General features: G+C 38.8%; 1 protein-coding gene across 6 annotated transcripts in view; it reads left to right on the top strand.

Moving 5' to 3' along the window:
- Positions 1-23,234, top strand: part of fli1 (Fli-1 proto-oncogene, ETS transcription factor) — a 57,948-nt gene that overhangs the window by 15,086 nt on the left and 19,628 nt on the right. For 4 of the 6 annotated variants that reach the window (XM_059330617.1, XM_059330618.1, XM_059330620.1 and 1 more), the window contains 4 exons: positions 1,971-2,182; positions 3,635-3,789; positions 6,302-6,505; positions 19,860-19,928. In XM_059330617.1, the coding sequence (XP_059186600.1) occupies positions 1,971-2,182; positions 3,635-3,789; positions 6,302-6,505; positions 19,860-19,928 (640 nt within the window). The remainder of the gene's footprint in view (positions 1-1,970; positions 2,183-3,634; positions 3,790-6,301; positions 6,506-19,859; positions 19,929-23,234) is intronic. The other 2 variants (XM_059330619.1, XM_059330621.1) reach the window with 1 other exon arrangement.

Raw genomic sequence — 23,234 nt, 5'->3', positions numbered from 1 at the left:
GAACAGGACAGGACAGGACAGAACAAGACAGGACAGGATGGGGGACTTTAGGTCCAATGAAGGCAATAATGAGTATTAGGCCCCGTTTACAAGAAGGGAAAAGGCAGATATTTCCATGCAGTTTGGCCTTTCATTCACACGGAAACCCAGTTTTTATCACAGAAAACGATTATTTCTAAAAACTCTGGGCAAAGTGGAGAATTTGGAAAACTCTCACGCTCATTCTCTCTAGTTGTTTTGAAAGGAACAGGAAGTCGCTGGTGTTATTGGTTGTTGTTGATTCTGAGGATTCTGATTGGCTTGCATGGCTTTATCCTTCTCCCTACACTGCCGCCCATATAATAGGTTTGGCATAGTTATAATGGCGCTAGACGGCGTATTCATGCGGGTTGATGTAAATGACAACTTTTTTGAAAACGATGTTGTGTGCACAATGTTAGTTTTGATAACGCATGGGGGGAAATATTAGTATCTCTAAATACCCTGCTATGTATAAACGTGGCCTTAGACAACCAAAAATCTGACATTTTAACTGGAAAACAGAAGAATTACTCTCAGCCAGCGGGTCGTTACTGGTAGAAGCAGTGATACAGGGGTTGGGTCCAGCCTTTCAACTCTGTCTCACTCCACTGTGGGCATGATTGAAGTCATAACATCAACAGGAAGCTACAGTTGCTACGTGGGTTATGTACACAAACTACTGAGGATGCCAGACTGTGATATGACCCATAACTGCACATAATTGCCATAAACAAAAAATACACAAGAGATTGAAAATTTGACATCACAGGTTTCCGGTATAGTGTCAAACGAAAGAGTTGTAAACTGCTCATGTTTGTGAGTTTATTGTTATCAACTTGATCACATGACTATTTGGGCAATTTGGGCAATTTTTATGCCTCTTCGCCTCTGAGACTCAGATGAGAAGATTGATACCAATGTCATATTTGTGAAAATGGTCAGCTTACATTACAGACACACACACAAAGAAAGATTTGTGCAATGCAGCCATATCAAAAAGACTTCTACACTGCAAAAAACATGAAGCTTACCAAGTATTTTCTTCTTATATCTAGCAATAGTATCTTAATTATATTGTTTTGAGTATAATTTACCTACTGACCATAGCTTTATGTGCTTATTTAATTATCTTATTCTTTAAAGACTTGTTTTAAGGATTGACATTGTGAGCTTTTTCATGCTTTTTCAAGCTATTCAACCATTGAATTTTGTGAGCTGTTACCTAAAATATTGGCTCCAGTTGAGAGTTTTAGTTGCATGTAGTTTAAATGTTATTTCAAAAGCATTTTCTATCACCAAAACGTGCTCAAGTATTCAAGTATTTCTGGCTTATTTTAATGTTACTACAGTCAGGCTTTTCAAGCCACAATTGCTCAAAAATAAGTATATTTGTATTTATTTCAAGACATCGTTGGTTTTCCCAGTGCCTATCCAGTAGATATTTTTACTTATTTAAAGAATTCTTACAAAGAAACATTTACTTACTGCACTGGCAAATAATTGTACTTGTTTTGAGCATGTATTGGCTTAATTCCAGTTATTTATTTTTATTTTTTTGTGAGTTGGTTTTTGCAGTGTAGTCTTATCTAAGTGTATATCAGTTAGGATAATAATAATAAATAATGATCCATTTTATTTGCAATGCACTTTACATTAAAGGAAATCTCAAAGTGCTACAGGTTAAAAGCATAACAGTGTAATTTTAAAAAAGGATTAAAAAAAGAGATAAAACAGAAGAAAAAGTATATATATAAAAAGTATATATATATATATACATATATTCACAAGCTAAAACCATGTGGACAGGAGGAACCAAAGGTTTAGTCCTTTTTAAAAGTGTCTATGGACCGTGGGATGTTTTTTTACGTCCTATTTGGATATAAACGAGGTCTTGTGAGTGAAAGTGAGTGGAGAAAGACGTACCAAGTGTTTGTTCCTTCCACCTACAGGAGGCGCTATCAGTGGTGAGTGAAGACCAGTCCCTATTCGAGCCTCCGTACGCTGCTGCTGCCCCTCTCCCCAAGACAGACATGACTGCATCTGGCACACAGGACTACGGCCAGACCCACAAAATCAACCCGCTGCCCCCCCAGCAGGAGTGGATCAACCAGCCGGTGAGGGTCAACGTCAAGAGAGAATATGAGCACATGAACGGATCCAGGTAACCACGTCCTGCACTCTATTTGGTGTTTTTAGACGTATTAGACCAGGGGTCTCAAACTCTAATTACCTGGGGGCCAAATGACCAAAAAAAGACACAAAATTACAACAACAAAAAAAGACACAAAATGACAGAAAAAACTAAATTACTTAAAAAAAGACACAAAATGACTAAAAAAAGACATAAAATGACAGAAAAAACTAAATTACTTAAACAAGACACAAAATGACCAAAAAAGACAAAAAATGACCCCAAAATAGACAAAATTACTAAAAAAAAGACACAAAATTATTAGAAAAAGACACAAAATTACTAAAAAAAAGACACAAAATTATTAGAAAAAGACACAAAATTACTTAAAAAAAGACAAAATTACCAAAAAAAGACACAAAATTACAAAAAAAGACACAAAATTACTTAAAAAAAGACAAAATTACCAAAAAAAGACACAAAATTACAAAAAAAGACACAAAATTACCAATAAAGACATAAAATGACAAAAAAAGACACAAAATTACAACAACAAAAAAAGACACAAAATGACAGAAAAAACTAAATTACTTAAAAAAGACACAAAATGACTAAAAAAAGACATAAAATGACAGAAAAAAATAAATTACTTAAACAAGACACAAAATGACCAAAAAAGACACAAAATGACCCCAAAATACACAAAATTATTAAAAAAAGACACAAAATTATTAGAAAAATACACAAAATTACTAAAAAAAGACACAAAATTACTTAAAAAAGACAAAGTTATCAAAAAAGACACAAAATTACTTAAAAAAAAGACAAAATTACCAAAAAGACACAAAATTACCAAAAAAGACATAAAATGACTAAAAAAAAGACACAAAATTACAAAAAAAGACAAAATTACAAAAAAGGAACAAAATTACAAAAAAAGACAAAATTACAAAAAAAAGATACAAAATTACTAAAAAAATAAGAAGATAAAATTACTAAAAAAAGACACAAAATTACCCCCCCCAAAAAAGACACAAAACTTACATTACATAACATTTCCACTTCTTGCGGTAACAACAACACGGCAGATAATAAACGTTCCGGTAGCAGCTGCCTTTCTTTTTGTTAATGTCATCATAGAAACAAGTGAAACAATAAAGGGACCTTCCACACACAACACGGTAAAGTGCCATTCATATAAAACTCACATTAAACTTTCATATCAAGGTGGGGGCCACAAAATATCGTCACTAGGGCCACAATTGGCCCGCGGGCCGTGAGTTTGAGACCCCTGTGTTAGATGCTGTTATAAATGCTGCCATTTCTTTACCACAAGTACCCTTCACTTTTTGTTTCTAATCTCAGTATACTTAGCCCTGGACAGTGTCAGGTTTATGTAACTGATGCCAAAGTCAACCAACAACACCCAATTTATCTGCAGATAATATTTTTATAATTTTTTGTGTGTGTGTGTTTGTTTAGCAGGGAGTCTCCAGTGGACTGCAGTGTGGGTAAATGCAATAAGCTCGTAGGGGGGAACGACGCATCTCAGATGAACTATGGAAACTACATGGATGAGAAGAATGCCCCGCCCCCAAACATGACCACCAATGAGAGGAGAGTCATCGTACCTGCAGGTAGAATAACAAGAAATCTAATGCTGGAATCAAGGTTATATTAGTTTTGGATTTGTCATTAGTTTTAGTTTCGTTGTCATTTTTTCTTTTCAAATTCAGTTCATTTTAATTAGTTTGGTAACACTTTACAATAACCAACCAAGTGATGTTTATAGATGGTTTATAAACAATTAATAACCATTTACAAAGTGCTATATATATTTAATCTTTAAATGTTTTCAACCAATTTCTCAAAGGTATATGAATCATTTAAAAATCATTAACATACTTAATATGCTGTTAAAAATGTTAAAATGAGTGCAACTAAAACTATTAATAAACTATTAATTATAATTTTTAATGGTAAAGTAACTATAAACTTACATTAATATACCATCTATTTGTCATTTATAAATTATGCATTTACCATTCTAAAAGGCCTATATACAGTTTATAAATGATGATTAAACATTAATAAACTATCTGTTTACCATTTATAAATGAGGGTTATTGTAAAGTGTTACCATAAGTTTTTAGAGTGAGTTTGCTAGTTTTAATTTGTTTCTATTTTTTGGGAAAATGCTCAGTTTTGGTTTAGTTTTTATTAGTTTTAGTGTTAGTTTTGTTGTAATGGGGTATTTGTTGGGTGCCAGATTGCCCCAATAAGTTTATTATCTAAAACCAGATAGATGAAATATCAATTTCATATCAACCAAAAAGGTTTACGTATGAAAAAAGTTGACAAAGATGAAAAACGAAGGACATTTTCACTCTAATTTTAGTAGTTTTGTAACCAAAAAATACAGTTTCAGTTAGTTATCGTTTTTGAAAGAACTCTCGTTTTCAATTTTTACTGCAGATAACGAAAATGTTTTTTCAATTTCAATTAGTTTTCGTTAACTATAATAACCTTTGCTTGAATATGTGTCATGAAACAGTGTATCTGGTCACACAGGTGCTAACTGTTCCAGGTATTTCTTTGTGCTGCTGCTGCTGCTGCGATTACAGACAGAATCACTCTTCTGTTTTCGGTATAATTTTACCGATCCTGTAAATGTTTTATGAGTCCCATTTCTACTTAGCTGCTTTGTGGGGTAGAGCATTGTTCCAGTGTTTTACGTTCCTCATGGGAGCACGGCTGAATGCGTGCAGGTAGTCTGTTTGTCTGCCAGAACCTTTATATTCCTTCACTACTTTCACAAATTTGATCTTCCAGAATGTGAAATAACGCAGTTCACGGAGTAACAAGTGCAGGTTTGAGGTTACAGCCGTCAGAAAAGTAATTTTAACACGTAAGTTGATTACGTTGTTTCACGTAAAAGCCAAAGAGAATGACTGTGCTTTCCCAAAAATGAGCACATGTTATTCATTAAATTAAAATCAAATGGAGCCTTGGTGAATTTTCCATTGTAAAGGATATTCAAATGTTAGTGCTAAACTGATGCAAACGTCCAGTCATCTATTAACCTAATAGGAGCTCCACATGGAGGCCACTCCTTAACCACAAGTGGTAAGTTTGGGGTTTGGTTTCAGGATTGGCTGTGCAGTACATCAGACTTGGGTCAAGCAATGCTTGCAAAAGAAATAGAAAACATAGTCCAAAGTTTGAACTACACTGCTGCAAAGCCAACTTGTGTTTTTTGGCCTAAAACAGTGATTTAAGTTGGTAAAACTTGGAAATATAAATTATTGACATTTAGGGCAATAATGTAAGTTAGCACAACAAAGGAAGCCAGTTGTCTGCTTAAAAACAAGTTGGTGAGTTGTTGTTACTTATATCTTTAAGTTGGGGTTCACAACAAGGGACAATAGTTCTGCTAACTCTTATTTCTTTGTTGTGAAATGCGGGAAAGCGGTGAAATTCGGCCATTAGCAAAAGCTAGTGGCTAACTGATGCTAGGGGCTAACTGATGCTAGCAGCTAACTGATGCTAGCGGCGCTGCTTGTTACAGCTACAAGAGTAGCCATTAGCGTATCAATGCTAACTCAAAATTGTGGTCGCAACATTAGCTGACATTTCATAGCGGCGTTACAATCGTGCCAATTCAGCACATTGCAGAAGTTAGCAGAAGTAAGGACTAAAAGTTATTACAATGTAAAATTATAAGTTCAAAAAGCTGAATTCAGAGTTGAGCAAACTCAAAAACAAAACTTAAAATATTTAGTTTAATTGTCCAACTTAAAATTTTATCGAAGTTTGTTGCCTTGTAATTTTGAGTTCACCCAACTTTTCTTTTTTTGCAGTGTATCACAGGAAGGGATTTCAGAGTGAACACCACTCTGTGAAAGATTATTTACCTGAAATCTAATAGGAGTCGTCTGGCAAATCCTGTTCATGTGGTTAACATAAGACAAAGAATATTTACAGCTATCTGAACAAGGTCTGCTACTGATACAACATTCTGTTTCCAATTTGTTCACCTCTTCCCCTCCCTTTACCTCAGAGAGATATGCAGCTCTGTCTATCCAGGAACAATTCTTTATGGAGTCAATAAACTTCCTCTCTTCTTCTTCTTCTTCTACCTTCCCATAGACCCTTCGTTGTGGTCTCAGGACCATGTGCGCCAGTGGCTAGAGTGGGCCATCAAGGAGTACGGCCTGTTAGAGATCGACACGGCCATGTTTCAGAACACAGACGGCAAAGAGCTCTGCAAGATGGGCAAGGACGACTTCCTGCGGCTCACCACCATGTACAACGCCGAAGTGCTTCTCTCTCATCTCAATTACCTCAGGGAAAGTAAGTACACTTTAACATATGTATTCACTTATATCTGTGCAAAGTTTGTCTCAGGATAGGTGCTCCCCTTCCCAGAACGCTGTGTTAGCAACTGCAAGCTAACAGCAACAAGCTAACAAACAAGCTAAAAGATGCATCTGGGTCATCCCTATGTTCCCTGTTTTTCTCAAAAAGGGTCCTATGTTCCTCTGCAGTAATACATACATAGGAACATAGGATCCTTTTTCTGAAAAAGGGTCCTATGCTCTCCGCAATCTATCAATCTTTCCGGTAGACTCTCAGCATGGCCAGCAGGCCTACCGTCACATGGCCCACCTTAGCTCAAGCATCACAAAACTTACATTTACACAGCAGCTACTTTCTGGTTACTTTGCAGTTCATTTTTTGGCTTTTTAAATCTAGGATTACTCATGTTTGTATATTCCCACAACCTAATCATATTGTCTTGCATTGAGGCTTAGCTTTTTCCTTTTAGGGCTAGGTTAGATTAGGTTAGGTTAGGATTAGGTTAGGGTAGGGTTAGGTTTAGGGTTAGGCCTATTTCCCATGGAATTTGGCAGTAATGGTGAAAAAAGTAACAGACCGGGGAACATAGGACCCTTTTTGGGAAAAGCGGGGAAAAAGGGTCCTATGTTCCCCAGTCTCATACAAAGAGGGGAACATAGACACACTCCCGATGCATCTGCTAGTCAACAATTTTCTTCATTTGAGTGTGTAGGCTCAAACCAAGCTGTTGATAAACATATGACTTAATGCACTAGAATTTGCAGGTATCACTGGTAGAGCGCATACCATGAAGGCTCATTCTTTATGAGCAGGTGGCCCGAGATTGAGTCCGGCTTGGAGTCCTTTCCTGCATGTCTCCCCCTCTGTCTCCCCCTTTCACTCTGTATATCTGCCAATAATAACTTAAAAAACATACAAATTATTTGTAGGTATCCCACAGAATTGTATCTGGGGATGCAGCAACAAGTGCAAAAGGCACATCGATTGGCGTGTCCAGCTTTTAACCAAGACACAGGGACCAGGTTTGTCTTTTAACCAAGAGACAGGGACCAGGTTTGCCTTTTAACCAAGACAGGGACCAGGTTTGTCTTTTAACCAAGAGACAGGGACCAGGTTTGCCTTTTAACCAAGACAGGGACCAGGTTTGGCTTTTAACCAAGAAAGGGACCAGGTTTGGCTTCCATTTGTGTTGGAAGTTCTGTACGAAAGTAGTTTTTTTTAACCCTTTTTCCTAACTTTATATATGTAGTTTTGGTTCCTTAACCTAAGCATTAAATTCGTTCTCACACTATTTGTCTGACTCTTGAAAATAAACCAGGTGCAAAAACGTGTTGCCAGTTCTGCTCTTGCGTTAATCAACATATCACAAGCAGCACTGTTGGGCAGGGTGGAGGGCCACATGCATCATTTCTCAAAGAGGGAGAGAAAGTAGATTCCAGCCCCACCCCCTTTTTTTCAGAAAGATAAAACGTTTAAATTACTCCAATATTTGTTGTTGGTTTTCTGACAGCATGAGCACAGTCATTTCTGTGACTGGACTCCTGTAACACATCTTGTTGTTTGTGCTTAACTTAATGTCTGCTCTGCCTTCCATGTCTGCCAAAGAATGAATTTAAAATCAACTTTCAGTCGAGACACAAGCCTCTTTTCACTTTTCTCTCCACTTTTGGATGAGAAGCGAGAGTGAAAAAGTGCCAAACCCTAGCAAACAACATGACACTTTCTTTCTTTCTTTTTTGTCGCCGCACTCTACTCATATTACCGTCAATAAACAATGAAATTGCTTTTACTGGAAACTCATTTCTCAATAATGGCTAGGCAGTATTAAGCGGAGCTGTGGAAAGCGAGGGGGTTTCTCTGCCTGCTCCAGATAACCATCGACTACATCCCCCCACTTGACTTTGCTGCGCCTTATTCCACATGGTCCAGAAAGATGAAGCCCAGGTGCATTGCCTCAGGAATCACGCTAGGCCTGTGTGTTCAGCACGGCAAAGAAAGTTGATCTGCAATTTGCAATGGAGGCAACCAAATTTGAGCCTCCTGCCTTTGAAGAGTTCCTCGCTGTAATCCGGCTTCATATGTTTCGGCGGGGAAACAAAGCCAATTTTCTGAGGCAGTATGCAAATGACATTTTGATATAAGATGTAACATCTGGCACGGCTGCTGCTCTGAATACACGGGGATGTCTAGTTCAGACAATCGGTGGGTCTATGTCAGGGGTCGGCAACCTGCGGTAACCTGCGGCAACCTGCTGCTCTGGAGCCACATGAGGCTGTGACAAAAAAACTAAATTAAACGCTTATTTCTTTACATCTTCAATTTAATTTATTTTGGTGTAGGCCCAAAGTAATTTGTCTTATTCAATTGTAAAAATGTGTAGATGATATAAGGCAGTAAAATTCTTTTAAAAACATTTTAATCAACTACAATGTGCTTCATAGCTTATAAAAGTCTACAGCATGGGTCTCAAACTCGCGGCCTGTGGGCCAATTGCGGCCCTCGTGATGATTTTTTGTGGCCCTCATCTTGATATGAAAGTTTAATGTGAGTTTTATATGAATGCCACTTTACCGTGTTGTGTGTGGAAGGTCCCTTTCATTACTTTTTTGGGTAATTTTGTGTATTTTTTTGGTAATTTTTTGTCTTTTTTTAATAATTCTGTGTCTTTTTTTTATTTTTATTTTGTGTCTTTTTTTGCCATTTGTGTATTATTTTGGTCATTTTGTGTATTTTTTGGGGTCATTTTGTGTCTTATTTTAATAATTTTGTGTCTTTTTATTTGTAATTTTGTGTCTTTTTATTTGTAATTTTGTGTCTTTTTTGGTCATTTTGTGTCTTTTTTGGTCATTTTGTGTCTTTTTTTCTAGTAATTTTGTGACTTTTTTTTTGTAATTTTGTGTCTTTTTTAAGTAATTTAGTTTGTTTTTTTCTTTCATTTTGTGTCTTTTTTTTGTAATTTTGTGTCTTTTTTTGGTCATTTTGATACTGCCTCCAGCGGCCCCCAGGTAATCTGAGTTTGAGACCCCTGCTCAAGTCTGATTTTGAGTTTCCCTTGCTAGGCTAGCTTTCGATTCCAAATCTCCTGAGATAATTTTTCAGTTTCCAGGCTCTGATTTCCACTTGAATGCTCATTATGACCTATTATTAATGTTGGTAGGCTTATTTAGACTTCATAGGCTGTTTTATCCTCATTCTAAGGTTCAAAATAAGGTTTGTGGCTCCATTCCGACTGTTTTTCTCTTATTTTAGCTCTCCTGTTAGTAAAGGTTGCCGACCGCTGGTCTACATCTACCTTCACCAATACCAATAAACACATCAGCAGTGATTGTTGTTCGCACAGAGAACAGTTTGTCCCGTCTTTGAATTCTTTGCATTCTGTCTTGTAAAAGAGCTGCTTCTGCTGCGGCTGCAGAATATCATGACACCACGCTGGGTGGAGTGACTGATGCCTCAACTAAATTTAACATTACTCCCAAAAAATTGCGATGGGCCTCCGCGTGATGTAATGGGAACTGTATTTTGTGGGTGTCAACAGTTTTCTCTGTGCACGGCGTCTGGGCAGAGAGAGATGCTTGTCATGAGTATAACAGGCTCATTGTGCAGCGCTGCAGCGGGTGGATCTGTCTGACCGCCACTGGGCACGCTCCGCAGAGCAGTTTTCATTATAGCCACTGGCTGCGCGACTTAGCCACGGCTTAGGCGTGCTGCACCGCGACTCTGCCCACTGCTGCCCCTTTTTTTTTTTTTTTTGATTTAGACCTTGTGTGTTTTGGAGACAGAGAAGATGTCTCGGGAATCCTCTCCACTTGCCAGTTGAAATTGCTTTGGATCGCTTCCCGACAATCAAAAAGATGAATGCTCCCGTCCCGTCCTGTGCCGTGACTGGCCTGGACCGACTGACCTGTTACGGGGCGGCTCACAGCAGAGAAGCCAGCAGTGTGTGTTATTGACACTGGAAGCCTCAGGGCAAGAGGAACCATGTTAGTAAATGAACGTCTAAGGGGAACTGAGAAGGAGGAGGGTTGAGGCTTTCTGCAGACCCTGCAGGCCTGGTGCTTTGGAAACTAAAGCCGCTCTCTCTCTCTCTTTCTCTCTCTCTTTCTTTTCCCCCCGCAGCACAAACAAACACAATCATAGACAAGGAGTAACCCCGTCCACAAAACAGACCTCTGGCTTCACTCACGAGAGCTGGAGCTGAGCCGAATACTTCCAGAATACAGAAAAAGAGAGAGAGGAAGGGAAATAGTGAGCCAAGTCCTGGAAGTATTAGTGATTACAGGTCATGTGATGTCTTCCCCCAACTCTAGTACCCCCCATCCTCCTCCAGAAACATGAATGGTGCAAATAATACACATCATACACATCTGTGTGCATCATGTCTGTGCTCGGTTCTGTTTATTGAACCTCTGATTAACATTCCTGAGAGTCATTAAGTCCTGTATGTATACCCGGCACGGGGCAGGGACACACTTCCCCACCCTACAGCCCTCCATAACAAAACATTCCTGCCACGTCATGCGCAGAAATATCGTCCCGGCAACCCTCACTGGTGCAACCGCGGGCACAATCTGCACATCTGTCTGGCTACCCAGCTGCTTGCAGTAACAAGGGTAGTTGCCCATGCATTATTTTGGCCTCATTGTTGGTCACTTATCCAGATTTTTATAAGTAATGGCCGCCCGCACCCCAATGTGCTTTCAATTTGGGGTGCAATTTGAGAATTTGTTCAAATTAGTCTGTCAGGGAGGGACCGCGGACTGTTTGCTCTATCGCACCCATGTAGGTCGGTTTTGATACCACATGTGCTGGAAACGGAGCGGAGCAGAAAACCTCAGACAACGAAAAGAGCGTATCCTCCGACACGCAGAGATGTGAGAGGAGACAGGGGGAAATGAAAAGGGAGTGAGGAGGGAAAGTAGCAAGACAAGAAGAGTGTGGATCTAAAGAAACAGAAGAGCAGAACTGGATTAACCCTTAATAGGGCACTCATTGAAATACTTGCAAATTCCAGATTTCAACCCTAGAGAATATTGGAGGATATTACATACAGAATGTCAGAATGTGTAAAAAAAAAACAAAAAAAAACATACGGACCCGGGGGAGGGGGGTCATATTTTGAGAAATAAATTTACGAGATTAAAGTGGCAAATCTACGAGAAAAAATCTGCAGATTTATGAGATTTAAAGTGGTGAATCTGCGAGAAAAAAAGCTTTTTTCCCCCACTTTTTTTCTCGTAAATCGGTGACTTTTTTAACGCAGATTTGCCACTTTAAATCTCTTAAATCTGCAACTTTTTTTTTTGTAGATTTGCCACTTTAACCCTCTGGAGTCCATGAAAGCGCCAGAGAACAACTTCTTCATGACGTCAAAAAAAGACACAAAAATGACCAAAAAAGACTCAAAAATACTTTAAAATGACTAGAAAAAGGACACAGAATGACCAAAAAAGACACAGAAGACACAAAGAAAAAAAAGAGACAAAATGACAAAAAAAAAACACAAAATGACCAAAAAAAGACACAACAACAGACACAAAATGACTAAAAAAGACACAAAATGACAAAAAGACACAAAATAACGATACAAAAAGACAAAATGAATAAAAAAGACTCAAAATTACCAAAAAAAAGACACAGCAACAGACACAAAATGACAAAAAGACACAAAATAACTATAAAAAAAGACACAAAAAAGACATGAAAAGGATTCAGAAATGGACAAAATAGCCCAAGACTCCATAGAGTTAATCTAGTAAATTTGCAACTTTTTCTCGAAATATTTTATATATTTTTTATTTTGGATATCCGCCGAAGTTACCAAATACGGTTTTTCACCCGATAAAGGGTTAAAGAAATGTATGCATGACTGATAGATTTTACAGTAGTTATTTAAGGACATGGGCAGGAGGGTGTGAGCAAGAGAAACAATTATAGAGAGCGAGTGAGAGATAAAAAAAAAAAAAAAAAAGAAGTCAAAGGGGGGGGTGAGCTATTTTTTAAAAGTGTGTGGAAACAGTCCGAGGTGGTCATGATTGAGTGTCGTTGGAGAACAGCAATAGTTCTGTTTCCCAGCTGTCGCTTTGCTTGTGTGTCTGGATGGATTTACAGTGAGGGAGTCAAGACAGAGAGAGAAAGAGAGAGCGAGAGAGAGCGAGAGAGAGAGAGAGTGATAAGTCTGGGCTTCTGCACTGCTGCTCGCTCCAGAGTGGGGGACATTCTCGAGCCCTCAATAGTTTATACAGGCCATAAACATCTGGGCTCGAAGGCTGAGAAGGGAAAAAGGAGGTCTGGAGAGCTCTCTCTCGCTCTCTCTCGCTCTCTCTCGCTCTCTCACTCTCCCCTTTCTCCCCTCACAACATTTTTATTGAGCTCCCCTTGCATTAGTTCCTTCTATTGGCAGATTATCACTGGTGCACAGGGGCTCAACGGCCTGGCTCTGAGCCCTTTACTGTTAGCTGTCTGCTGTTAGCCACCATTACAGAGCAGTCTGCGGCTGCTTGCTTGACTGCTGGGGTTCGGGCACTTAGCGCTACAGGAATTTATGTACATATCCCATTAGCATAAGTGGCGGTGGATAATAAGCAGTTACTATTCATGTAAACACTGGGATGAGCTCAGCTGTAATTGAAGCTAGCTGCTTGGAGGTGCATAATAATCGCACTTGCAGCCCGAATCCCTGGTGGGGAATGTTGATTTGGGGCAATTCTGCAAACACTTAGATTTGTTTTAAGCGTTAATATATACATAGACAAGTTAAAACATGGTCATAGACAGACGTGGTTGTGGGCTGCAATTTTGAAGCCATGAGACTGGCATTTTGGCCGTCACCATCTTGGTTTTTTGGAACGAATGTAGGTAGATCTCTCCAGAAGTCGCCTCCTTTCAATCCGCTGAGAAGACAGTTATCTTTCTGCTCAGCACATCATGTCAGTGACCTGACCTGTTAACAAAACTTTCAAAACACAAACTCCTGCCTTGGTATGACCTACAGAGATATTATTGGAGACACCGATTTTGCAACAAACAATAAAATATAAAACATAAAATATATCTTTTTGTAATTATAGAATCTTACTCTAAGTAGGACAGAGAAAGTTCAAGCAGATGGAATAAATATATTTAGTTTGGATGTATTTAGAGTGATCATAGTTTTAAAACAATATTAGCACATGATCATTGTAGCAAAGCATCTTGCATGATTAATTTATAAAAATACAGTAACCCCCTAGCCTGGCTAACACCAGACCAAATCTCATTTGAGATTTGGTCTGGACACCTGCCGTTCATTTCTCCGTAGAGGAGGTGTGGTTTACGATCCTCCGGAGCCATTTATTGGGCGCTTAGAATGTCTATCAAAAGCGTCTGTAGGTAGCTCTTAGCCAATCAGATCAGTTATACCAGATGACGTAGTAGAGCAACAGAAATGGATGTTTGTTGTGTGTGTGTCTGTGAGAGAGTGTTGCTTGCTGCTTTGCTTCTCCAATTCTCGCTTTCTGCAAGATTATTTATTTTCACGCTTTATTCCCCCTCATGTCATTCAGCCACACACATCCACTGATTTTATGGGCAATAAACAAGCTGCTGCGGGTCTCTCAGCGGCTCCGCTGTCCCCCGGCTCGTAGCCAGATCACCGCTAGCCAGCGCTACCGGTGATCTCGCTACGAGCCTGGGGACAGCGGAGCTGCCGAGAGACCTTTCGCTTTTCAACTTTCGCTCTAAACTATTTAAAACACCATCTACAGCTAAAGAGAGTTTCGCGTCTGCAGCAGCCATGTTGGATCCGGAAAACTACAAGCTTCCAAGTGCCGAGTAGTACGCGTCATCGTCTTGCTGTCCCTCCCCGCTCTGTGATTGGATCCCTAAAACAGGGCTAAGAAACTGGCTTGGTTGCCAGACCGTCTGGAGGTTCGAAATTAAATTTGAGCGCGCAAGGCAGTCTGGGTATACCCAGGCTAGTAACCCCCATCCACAGAGACAGAAAAAGAGATTATTCTAACATACTTTTCTGAGAATAACCAAGCTTTTAAAGGTTCGGTTTTGTCAGAAACAATGCTGATATCATTGGTAGAACATGGGTTATGAACAGTAACCTCCATATCAAGTTCATACACAGTCCTTTCCTCCATCAGAGCCTTTTACTGAATGGTTATGTTGAGCTATAACAACATCTCTGTACTTCCGCATTATAGCGTTTTCCATTCTAGGAACTAGAAGAAACAGCCCATTCTGTTGTTCTCTTGAATTACGTTCAAATTGGACATAAATCTTGCGGTGCAGATTTATGTCCAACGGCAGCTTTCAGTGCCAACGCAGGAAGCAGCGTGGCCTTTCTGTAGCGAGGCGGGAAGCAGAGTGGAGGTCATGGCGTGGGACAAGTGTGTCGTGCAGTTGAATTTCGTGCCCATTCACAGACCAGCAAAGAATGTTTGCTTTTTATTTTTAAAACCAAACCACGGCTTTTCCCTGGCTTCACCCAAACCAAACCATTACTATAGCTGCAGCAGATCAGAAACAAGAGTCAGATATTTGTAATGTCATAAGTGATAATATTTATAAATAAGTTTTTTCATTATTGTGTAATCACCTGAAACTTAGAATGTTTTTCTTAGCTTAGAATGAGTCCTTTGGGTCCTCTGCCATGTTTCTACAGTAGCCCAGAAGGGACAAAACAAATAGTGACTCTATAGGGGCCTGTTGTGTTTGCCACTGTGGGTTCTCCAACAGGCATGGACAGGGAGGGGAGAGAGACATATTCAACATTAATTAGTTGCTTATTAGCATGCAAATAAGTAACATATTGGCTCTTAATTAGTCATTATTAAGTAGTTATTAATGCCTTATTCTGCATGGCCTTATTATACAACCAGTAAGACATTAACTGAGAGTTTTCCCTCAAAAACCTCAGAATTATTGCTAATTAGTAGTAAGTAAGGAAGTTGTTGCATATGATCTTAATATGCTTTACTTTGTATGGACTTTATAATCTCTACATAGCGGTGAAGGAAACCATGGACACGGTAAATAGCAAACACCTTCTCCAGACCTTTGACGTGACTGGTGCCTCCTTTGGATGATTGGATGAGGATTGGTAGATTGAAATGTCAATCATTACTCTACAAAGTGGGTCACAATGTTAGTCTACCAGTGACCCATTTTCTGGAGTATGATTGACATTACAATCTACTAATAAGCAATAATTTTGAGGTTATTGAGGGAAAACTCCAGTCTCCAGTCGCTTTCTTGAAAAATAGTCTCTAAGGAGGTCTGAAAAGTTGCTAAATTTAATAACAAAGTCGCTAAATTGTCAACACTGCTTCGCCGGCTTTTACAAATGGCGTGTTGTTGTCGTGTAGAGTACTACGTCATATCCTGCTTAGTGTTCTATTCAATCGGTAACCAGGCTGTTTTCAGAAGAGAAAAAAAGACCCTGCTCTTCTACAGGGACGAAAAAAGTCCAGACAAAAGTCCTCTCGGACTGCTCGTATTCAAATTAGGGGCGTTTCGGCGAGTGAGACCCGCCTCATTCTGGGTATTTGCCCGGTAGTGGAAACAGCCCTAAAGAGATGTAGTCTTTGTAACCTTCACAAAGGGAGGAGTGGGGCACATAACACCCCCCACCCTATGTTACTGAAAAGAAATACAGAATATCAGGATACATTTGTAACCCTAACTACTTCACATTTTATAACATCTAACGAGGAGGCTTTCTATCATAAATTCACTGAAACTGTAGCCGGGAACCGTACATGTGTGTATAATGATGTGTGTGCTGATTTTTTTTATTTTGTACCCGATTTAACAAACGGACCATTCTGTCGTTTAGGTTGGAGATCTTGTTGCACAGTTGCTAATGTTCATTTCAGTCATTTCAGCATAAACCTTTCTTCTTTTTTTTTGTTTTATACCTGTTGTCCATCAGCGCATTGCATGGAGGATTTCAGAAGTGTTAACTGTCAGAATGGACATCTTTTCCTATTGTCTAACCAAAATTTCAAGCCCAGCATTTCCCAGTATTTTCCCCCAGTATTTCCAGTATTTCCTGCACAAAGAAGTCAACAGTTGGGCCAAGTTTGTAGCGCTGTGGATACAGTCTGTGGAAATATTGAATTTAAACATTCGTTTTGCTTCAGAACTATGTTCTCATTTGAATAATTAATCACAATTTTAAATATAATTCCTCAGCTTTTGCAAAGAAAATGTCATTTCCACAGTTTGGGCGTCATCTGAGAAACGGCTCATGAGTCCTTTTGATGGCAAATAGTCTTTGGTTTGGATGCCTCGTTGGAAACATATCTTTCAAAAGGCTGGTATAAAGACAGGCAGCAGTGCAGCTTGATCCTATGGAGCTAGAAGGATGACTTATTGTTGGCTGGAGCCCATATTTGGCCGCCTTGAGGTGGCAAGATGCCCAAAACTGCGTGACTGGGACCCTCAGTTTGTTGACAAAGCTCAGACCACATGTTTGAGGCAACGGTATCATATAGCTGAAGAGAATAAACAGCAGGGGCCCGATGGAGGTCAGTCACAATGCTGAAGAAGCCCTCAAAGATCCGTCAGTATTACCGACGTGCAAAAACTGGACGACACTGACTCTTTTTTTTCGAAAGAGCCATCAGTCATAGGAAGGAGAGAAAAGAAAATTGTTTGTGGATGTTATGTAATCTAACAGACTCCGAGCAGATGTGAGGGAACGAGAGAGCGCGCGAGAGAGAGAGAGAGAGAGAGAGAGAGGGTCTTAAAGGCTGAACACTGGCCAGTCCTCCCACTGTGCTGTCAGATTACCGGGATATGTTTGTTTTCTGAGAGAGGAAGAAGCCGTCCAAATAAATAGGCAGCACAGCCAAGACTGCCTCCACCAAACTGTCAGCTGTGCTGTTTCTCTCTCTCTCTCTCTCTCGCTCTCCCGTTTCGACTCTCACTCCGTCGTACAGCAGCCCTGAATTTCTCTGTGGGATGGTTTGAGGTTTTCTCAGCAATGCTGCCTGTTTGCCTGTCTGGGTCAGCCCACATATGTGGCACACAGCAGGAAAAGGGTTAACAGCCCCTTCCTCCTTTCCCTCTCCCTCATTTTTTTTTCTGTCTGTCTGTTCATCTTTCTCTTACACTTTCTCCCCTCATTCCAAAGCTTTTGGTGGCTGGCTCGCTTATACCCCCGTGAGCTTACACTCTGGAATTATTTTTGTACTGGGAGCTGCGTTTGATTGCTGTGCAGGGACCCTGCCTCATACAATGGCTCCCCTGTTCTGAGGCCCCCAGGTTTCTAAACTAGACCCAGAGCCTTGGGGGTGCCGTGGAGTAGGTAGGACTGGGAGAGAGAGGGAGGGTGGGGGAGTTGGGAGGTTAGGATACATTTGTGGAGCTCCCCCAGCCACCCCCTAAAATAACAGACCCCTAGTCTGCCACCATGGGCCCCTTCACCCCCACAGCCAGTTAGCTCGGGATCCTGCATCAAATCTCAAGAAAAGATTTTTCACTTTAACCCACTTTATTAACACATTGAGCCCAAAAATACACAAAAATCATGAAATCTGAAATAAAATTTTACTATTTATGGCAATAAAAACCTAAATTACTTAAAAAAGACACAAAATTACCAAAAAAAAGACACAAAATTACTAAAAATTACCAAAAAAAAGACACAAAATTACTAAAAAATACAAAAAAAAGACACAAAATGGTGAAAAAAAGACACAAAATGACAAAGAAAAGACACAAAATGACCAAGAAAAGACACAAAATGATGAAAAAAGACACAAAATGACCAAGTAAAGACACAAAATGACCAAGAAAAGATACAAAATGATGAAAAAAGACACAAAATGACATATAAAAGACACTAAATGACCAAGAAAAGACACAAAATTACCAAAAAAAACCCTTAATGACCTTTTTTCCCTTTACATACCACATAGAAAAGCACATCACAGATTTAATTTTGCTTTGGAGTTTTATGTTCTTTCTCACATTGGCCCATTCAGAAAAGGCCCTTCCTTACTCAGCAGCTCCCCGTCTGCGTCTTAGCGCTAAATCTTAACACACTCCCCGTGCAGTAGCTGCTCTTGTGTTTTCTCTGTGCATTTTTGGCTCTGTTTTTCCACTCGCTGATTTATGCCTGGGGGCAGCTAAAATTAAGAGAGCATTTTGGTGCCGCCCAGGGTGCCTGTGTAAGTGGAGGAATGCAGCGCTGCAGAGTTCTGCTCCATAAGGTGAAATGAATAGGCAGGCCATATGCAGACGCTTGCCTCTCTGACTTTTATTATTCAGGAATCAGGTTTGCAGTTAAAATGCTGACAGAGTACAGAGTTTTTCCTACATTTAAAGCACTGACTGTGTGCTGGCTCTGCTTATTTGGGACTAGATTTATGAATTATTTTCTTTCTGAACTCATTTTTTAAAGACAAAACAGGAATACAATTCAAGAAATGAGAAGGACTCTATAGTGCTGCTTCACAGTAAATGAGCTGAGCCGTCTACTGCCACCTGCTGGTTATTCTGCTCACCTGCTGCTCACTCTCAGTTACACTTCCCCCTACAACACATTTATCATCATTAACCCTATTTGCCCTTTATATACCACATAATATTTACTATACCCATGTTTGGTATTTGGCATTTTCTCAGCACAACTTCAACACGATCTGACTATTATTTCTTCACTTTAACCCACTTTTAACATATTGAGTCCAAAAATACACAAAAATCATGAAATCTGAAATAAAATTATACTATTTATGACAAAAAAACCCACAAATATGCTCAATAAACTGTTTCAGACCTGTAAAAATATAAACATAGGCTGCAAATATGAACATATAAAAGGTACAATTCAAATATAATAAAACTATACACAAAAAATTACCATAAAAACATGTTTATTTATAGGAACAGTGTTAGATGATTAGACCACTCCTGCCTCGTCCCATCCTACTTTTACACTTGAATAAATATTTTTGTACTATCAAATTAAAACGATCATATCTTTGGTTTTACATGCGAAGAAAAAACTGGAGAAAGTTTCAAGTCTGTAATTTGCAGTGAAGTCGACAGCAGCGTTTCACGTGCCCTCGTTTTTTGTTATATTATATTTTTGTTATATGCAATTCACGTCTGTAAATGTCATTAAATTTCTCCTGGATGCTGAATGCTGAAACTGCAATATTGTAATACTGCAAGTGCAATATTTTATAACATGTGCTTTAATCACGGGATGATCCATAAATGCATAAAAAATTAGCACATTTCCTACATGCTGGTTTTGGGTGTAATCTTTTATCTTTATGCATTTCAGTACAGAGGGATGAGACATTGTTTTGTCTTACTATGGTCTCTTTTGTCTCATTTATTGCAGGTAGCTCATCATTATCCTACAATACGCCATCTCACACAGATCCATCCCCACGTCTGGCTGCCAAAGAAGGTAGGGACTCTGTTTTCTTTTCCTGTGTGTGCAGATTTGGGCTGATGAAACAGTTTCACAACCAGGGAGGAAGATTATAATTTAAGACAATGGACGGATAAAGAGAAGAATGGGGGTGCGTTTAAAAACCAGATAAAACAGTAAGTTTGAGGGAAATGATCTTGCTGCATGGACAGATAATTTACCTTGACAAGATTTCTTGAATTAAGATTATTAAATCTAAAAATAAGCATGTTGAACACTTAAAATAAGAAATTAACTCTTAAAACCAGAAAAATTAAAGCTGCCAGCAGTGATGAACTGGCCCGAGCAGAGTGACCTGATGATTATTTGGTTCTTACCAAGATAGAAAAAACGTTATGTCTTTTTTTGGTGATTTTACATCTTTTGTGGTTTTTTTTGTCTTTTTATGTCTTTTTTGTGTCTTTTTTGGCCCTTTTCTGTCTTTTTTTGGTCTTTTTGTGAGTCTTTTTGGTCATTTTGTATCTTTTTTTAATCTTTTTGTGTGTCTTTTTGGTAATTTTGTGTCTTTTTTGGTCTCTTTTGGTCTTTTTGTGTCTTTTTGTGTCTTATTGTGTGGTTTTTTTTTGGTAATTTTGTGTCTTTTTACATCTTCTTTTGGTCACAAAATGACCAAAGAAGACAAAAATTAAAGCTGCAAGCAGAAAAAAAAAGACACAAAAAAGATCAAAATAAGACACAAAAAAGACAAATTTTTAGAAGTGTTAGATAATTTATCTCGTTTTAAGAGTTAATTTCTTATTTTAAGTGTTCAACATGCTTATTTCTAGATTTAATAATCTTAATTCAAGAAATCTTGTCAAGGTAAATTATCTGTTCATGCAGCAAGATCATTTCCCTCAGATTTACTGTTTTATCTGGTTTTTAAACACCTTTTTTGCAGTGTACCTGCCACTTTCAGACAAACAGATACAGACAAAACACACACACACACACACTCAAAAACACAGAGCAGTCACACAGCTCTAAAGCCCATGCATGCGGTCCCTGACTGGCTCTGACAAAGCTCTGTGCAGGTGCACCTTTTGTGTTGTAGAAATAATACGAACGTCCAACAGGCCGGGCTATTCAGAGCTGCTACCTGAACGCTCATAAAGAGGAGTATCAACACGGAGACAAAAGCAGCGTGCAGATGAGTTCAGTGTGCAGCAGCAGGGCGAGAACAGACGTGATGAATGTGGCGATTAGTGAAGAAGAAGTGGGACGTAAGACGTGTGAATGAGGCCGTTTGTTAGAGAGACGCTTCAGGGACAGGTGTGTCCAGGAAACATGGAGGAGGAGCCTGATTGGCTGCTTCAGACCTGACTGGAGGAGAAGAGGGTGTGTGTGTGTGTGTGTGTGTGTTTGGTGCCTTCATCATGGAACACTTTGCAAAAGGAATTGTCTGAGTTGATCACAATCTGTGAATTTAAATCGATTCTAAAGGATAGAGAAATAATTTCGCTTGGTCGGTGTGACTGCTCCTCTACTGAGGCTCCTTCACTGTTGTTGTGATGCTGGATTTATTTGTATTTAATTGTTTATGATAACTGTGTTTACATGTTGTAACTTGTTTCTTTTTATGCTGCTTTCTTGAAAAGAGATTTTTTTAATCTCAAGACTTTTACCTGGTTAAATAAAGGATATATATATATGTATATACTGTACTACAGATGTACAGTATATATATATATATATATATATATATATATATATATATACACATTACATACATTTTATTTTATTTATGGACGCCTTTCATGTCACTCAGGGTCACCTTACAAACACAGCAACCCACTACTTCTTGTCATTTTATACTTTTACACATTTTGAACTACAAAACCATCTCTAGTACAGTGTCTTTATGAGACTACTGATACTATATGTTTATGAAAATTGTTAACAAAATAAATAATGTAATGTATACTTTTCAAACAGGAAAAAAACTGTATGTTAGTCGAGTTTCTCCAAAAACTCAAAAACAATTAAATGCATTTACTTGATATTCTCAGATGTTTGTTTTGCTAAATGAGTTCTGTAACTCATGTAAAAGTGTCTCAAATCTGTTAATGCGTACTATACATACTAAAACGACTAAAAGTATTTTGCACCAGGAGCTGGAAATGCGTCATCAGTTATAACTCAGACTGGCCTCTCTACTGTTCGTTGCAGAAAATTTAAATCGAATTTTGCAAACTGAATTTGAGTTGTGAGAACTGAATGTTCAGTTCCAAACTAATAAATTCAATTTCAAATTACAATTCGGATTCAGTTTTTTTTCAATGCAATGATTCAAATTGAACAATACAAATTCAAATGATGTGATTCAAATTCAGTTTGTGGTGAACTTATCTGTCCGTGCAGCAAGATCATTTTCCTCAGATTTAGTGTTTTTATCTGGTTTTTAAACACACCTTTTTTGCAGTGTGGCTTTTAATCATGATCCCAGCCACAGAAACAGCTGCAACTTTACACAAACTGGGATATAAAGTTATCAAGTGAAAAGGTGAAACAAAATGATGGTTAAAAACTAAAAAAAATGGGAGCTCGGAGCTCGTGACTCAACAATAAAATAAAAAAAAGTTGTTTTGCTTCAGGTCAGGACAGGAGAAGCCTTTATGGACATTTTCTCAGAGCAACATTGCCAGATGTTCAACTTCATATTGCCTTTCGAGAACAGTCCATGCAGGCTTCAAATTGAACAATACAAATTCAAATGATGTGATTCAAATTCAGTTTGTGGTGGCACATATTTCACTAAACCCACAATGAGTTAGTGAGAAGGATGCCCACACACTGCAAAAAAAAAGCCAACTTGTATTTTTTGCCTAAAACAGTGATTTAAGTTGGTAAACCTTGGAAATATAAATTATTGACATTTAGGGCAATAATGTAAGTTAGCACAACAAAGGAAGCCAGTTGTCTGCTCAAAAACAAGTTGGTGAGTTGTTGTTACTTATATCTTTAAGTTGGGGTTCAAAACAAGGGACAATAGTTCTGCTAACTCTTATTTCTTTGTTGTGAAATGTGGGAAAGTGGTGAAATTCGGTCATTAGCGAAAGCTAGCGGCTAACTGATGCTAGCGGCTAACTGATGCTAGCTGCTAACTGATGCTAGCGGCTAACTGATGCTTGCAGCTAACTGATGCTAGCGGCTAACTGATGCTAGCGGCGCTGCTTGTTACAGCTACAAGAGTAGCCATTTGCGTATCAATGCTAACTCAAAATTGTGGTCGCAACATTAGCTGACATTTCATAGCGGCGTTACAATCGTGCCAATTCAGCACATTGCAGAAGTAAGGATTAA

Source organism: Centropristis striata, chromosome 4, assembly GCF_030273125.1.
Source record: "Centropristis striata isolate RG_2023a ecotype Rhode Island chromosome 4, C.striata_1.0, whole genome shotgun sequence".
In the NCBI taxonomy this organism is placed as follows: Eukaryota; Metazoa; Chordata; class Actinopteri; order Perciformes; family Serranidae; genus Centropristis; species Centropristis striata.
Note: the sequence above shows the minus strand (reverse complement) of the source record. Positions and strands in the feature narration are given on the sequence as shown.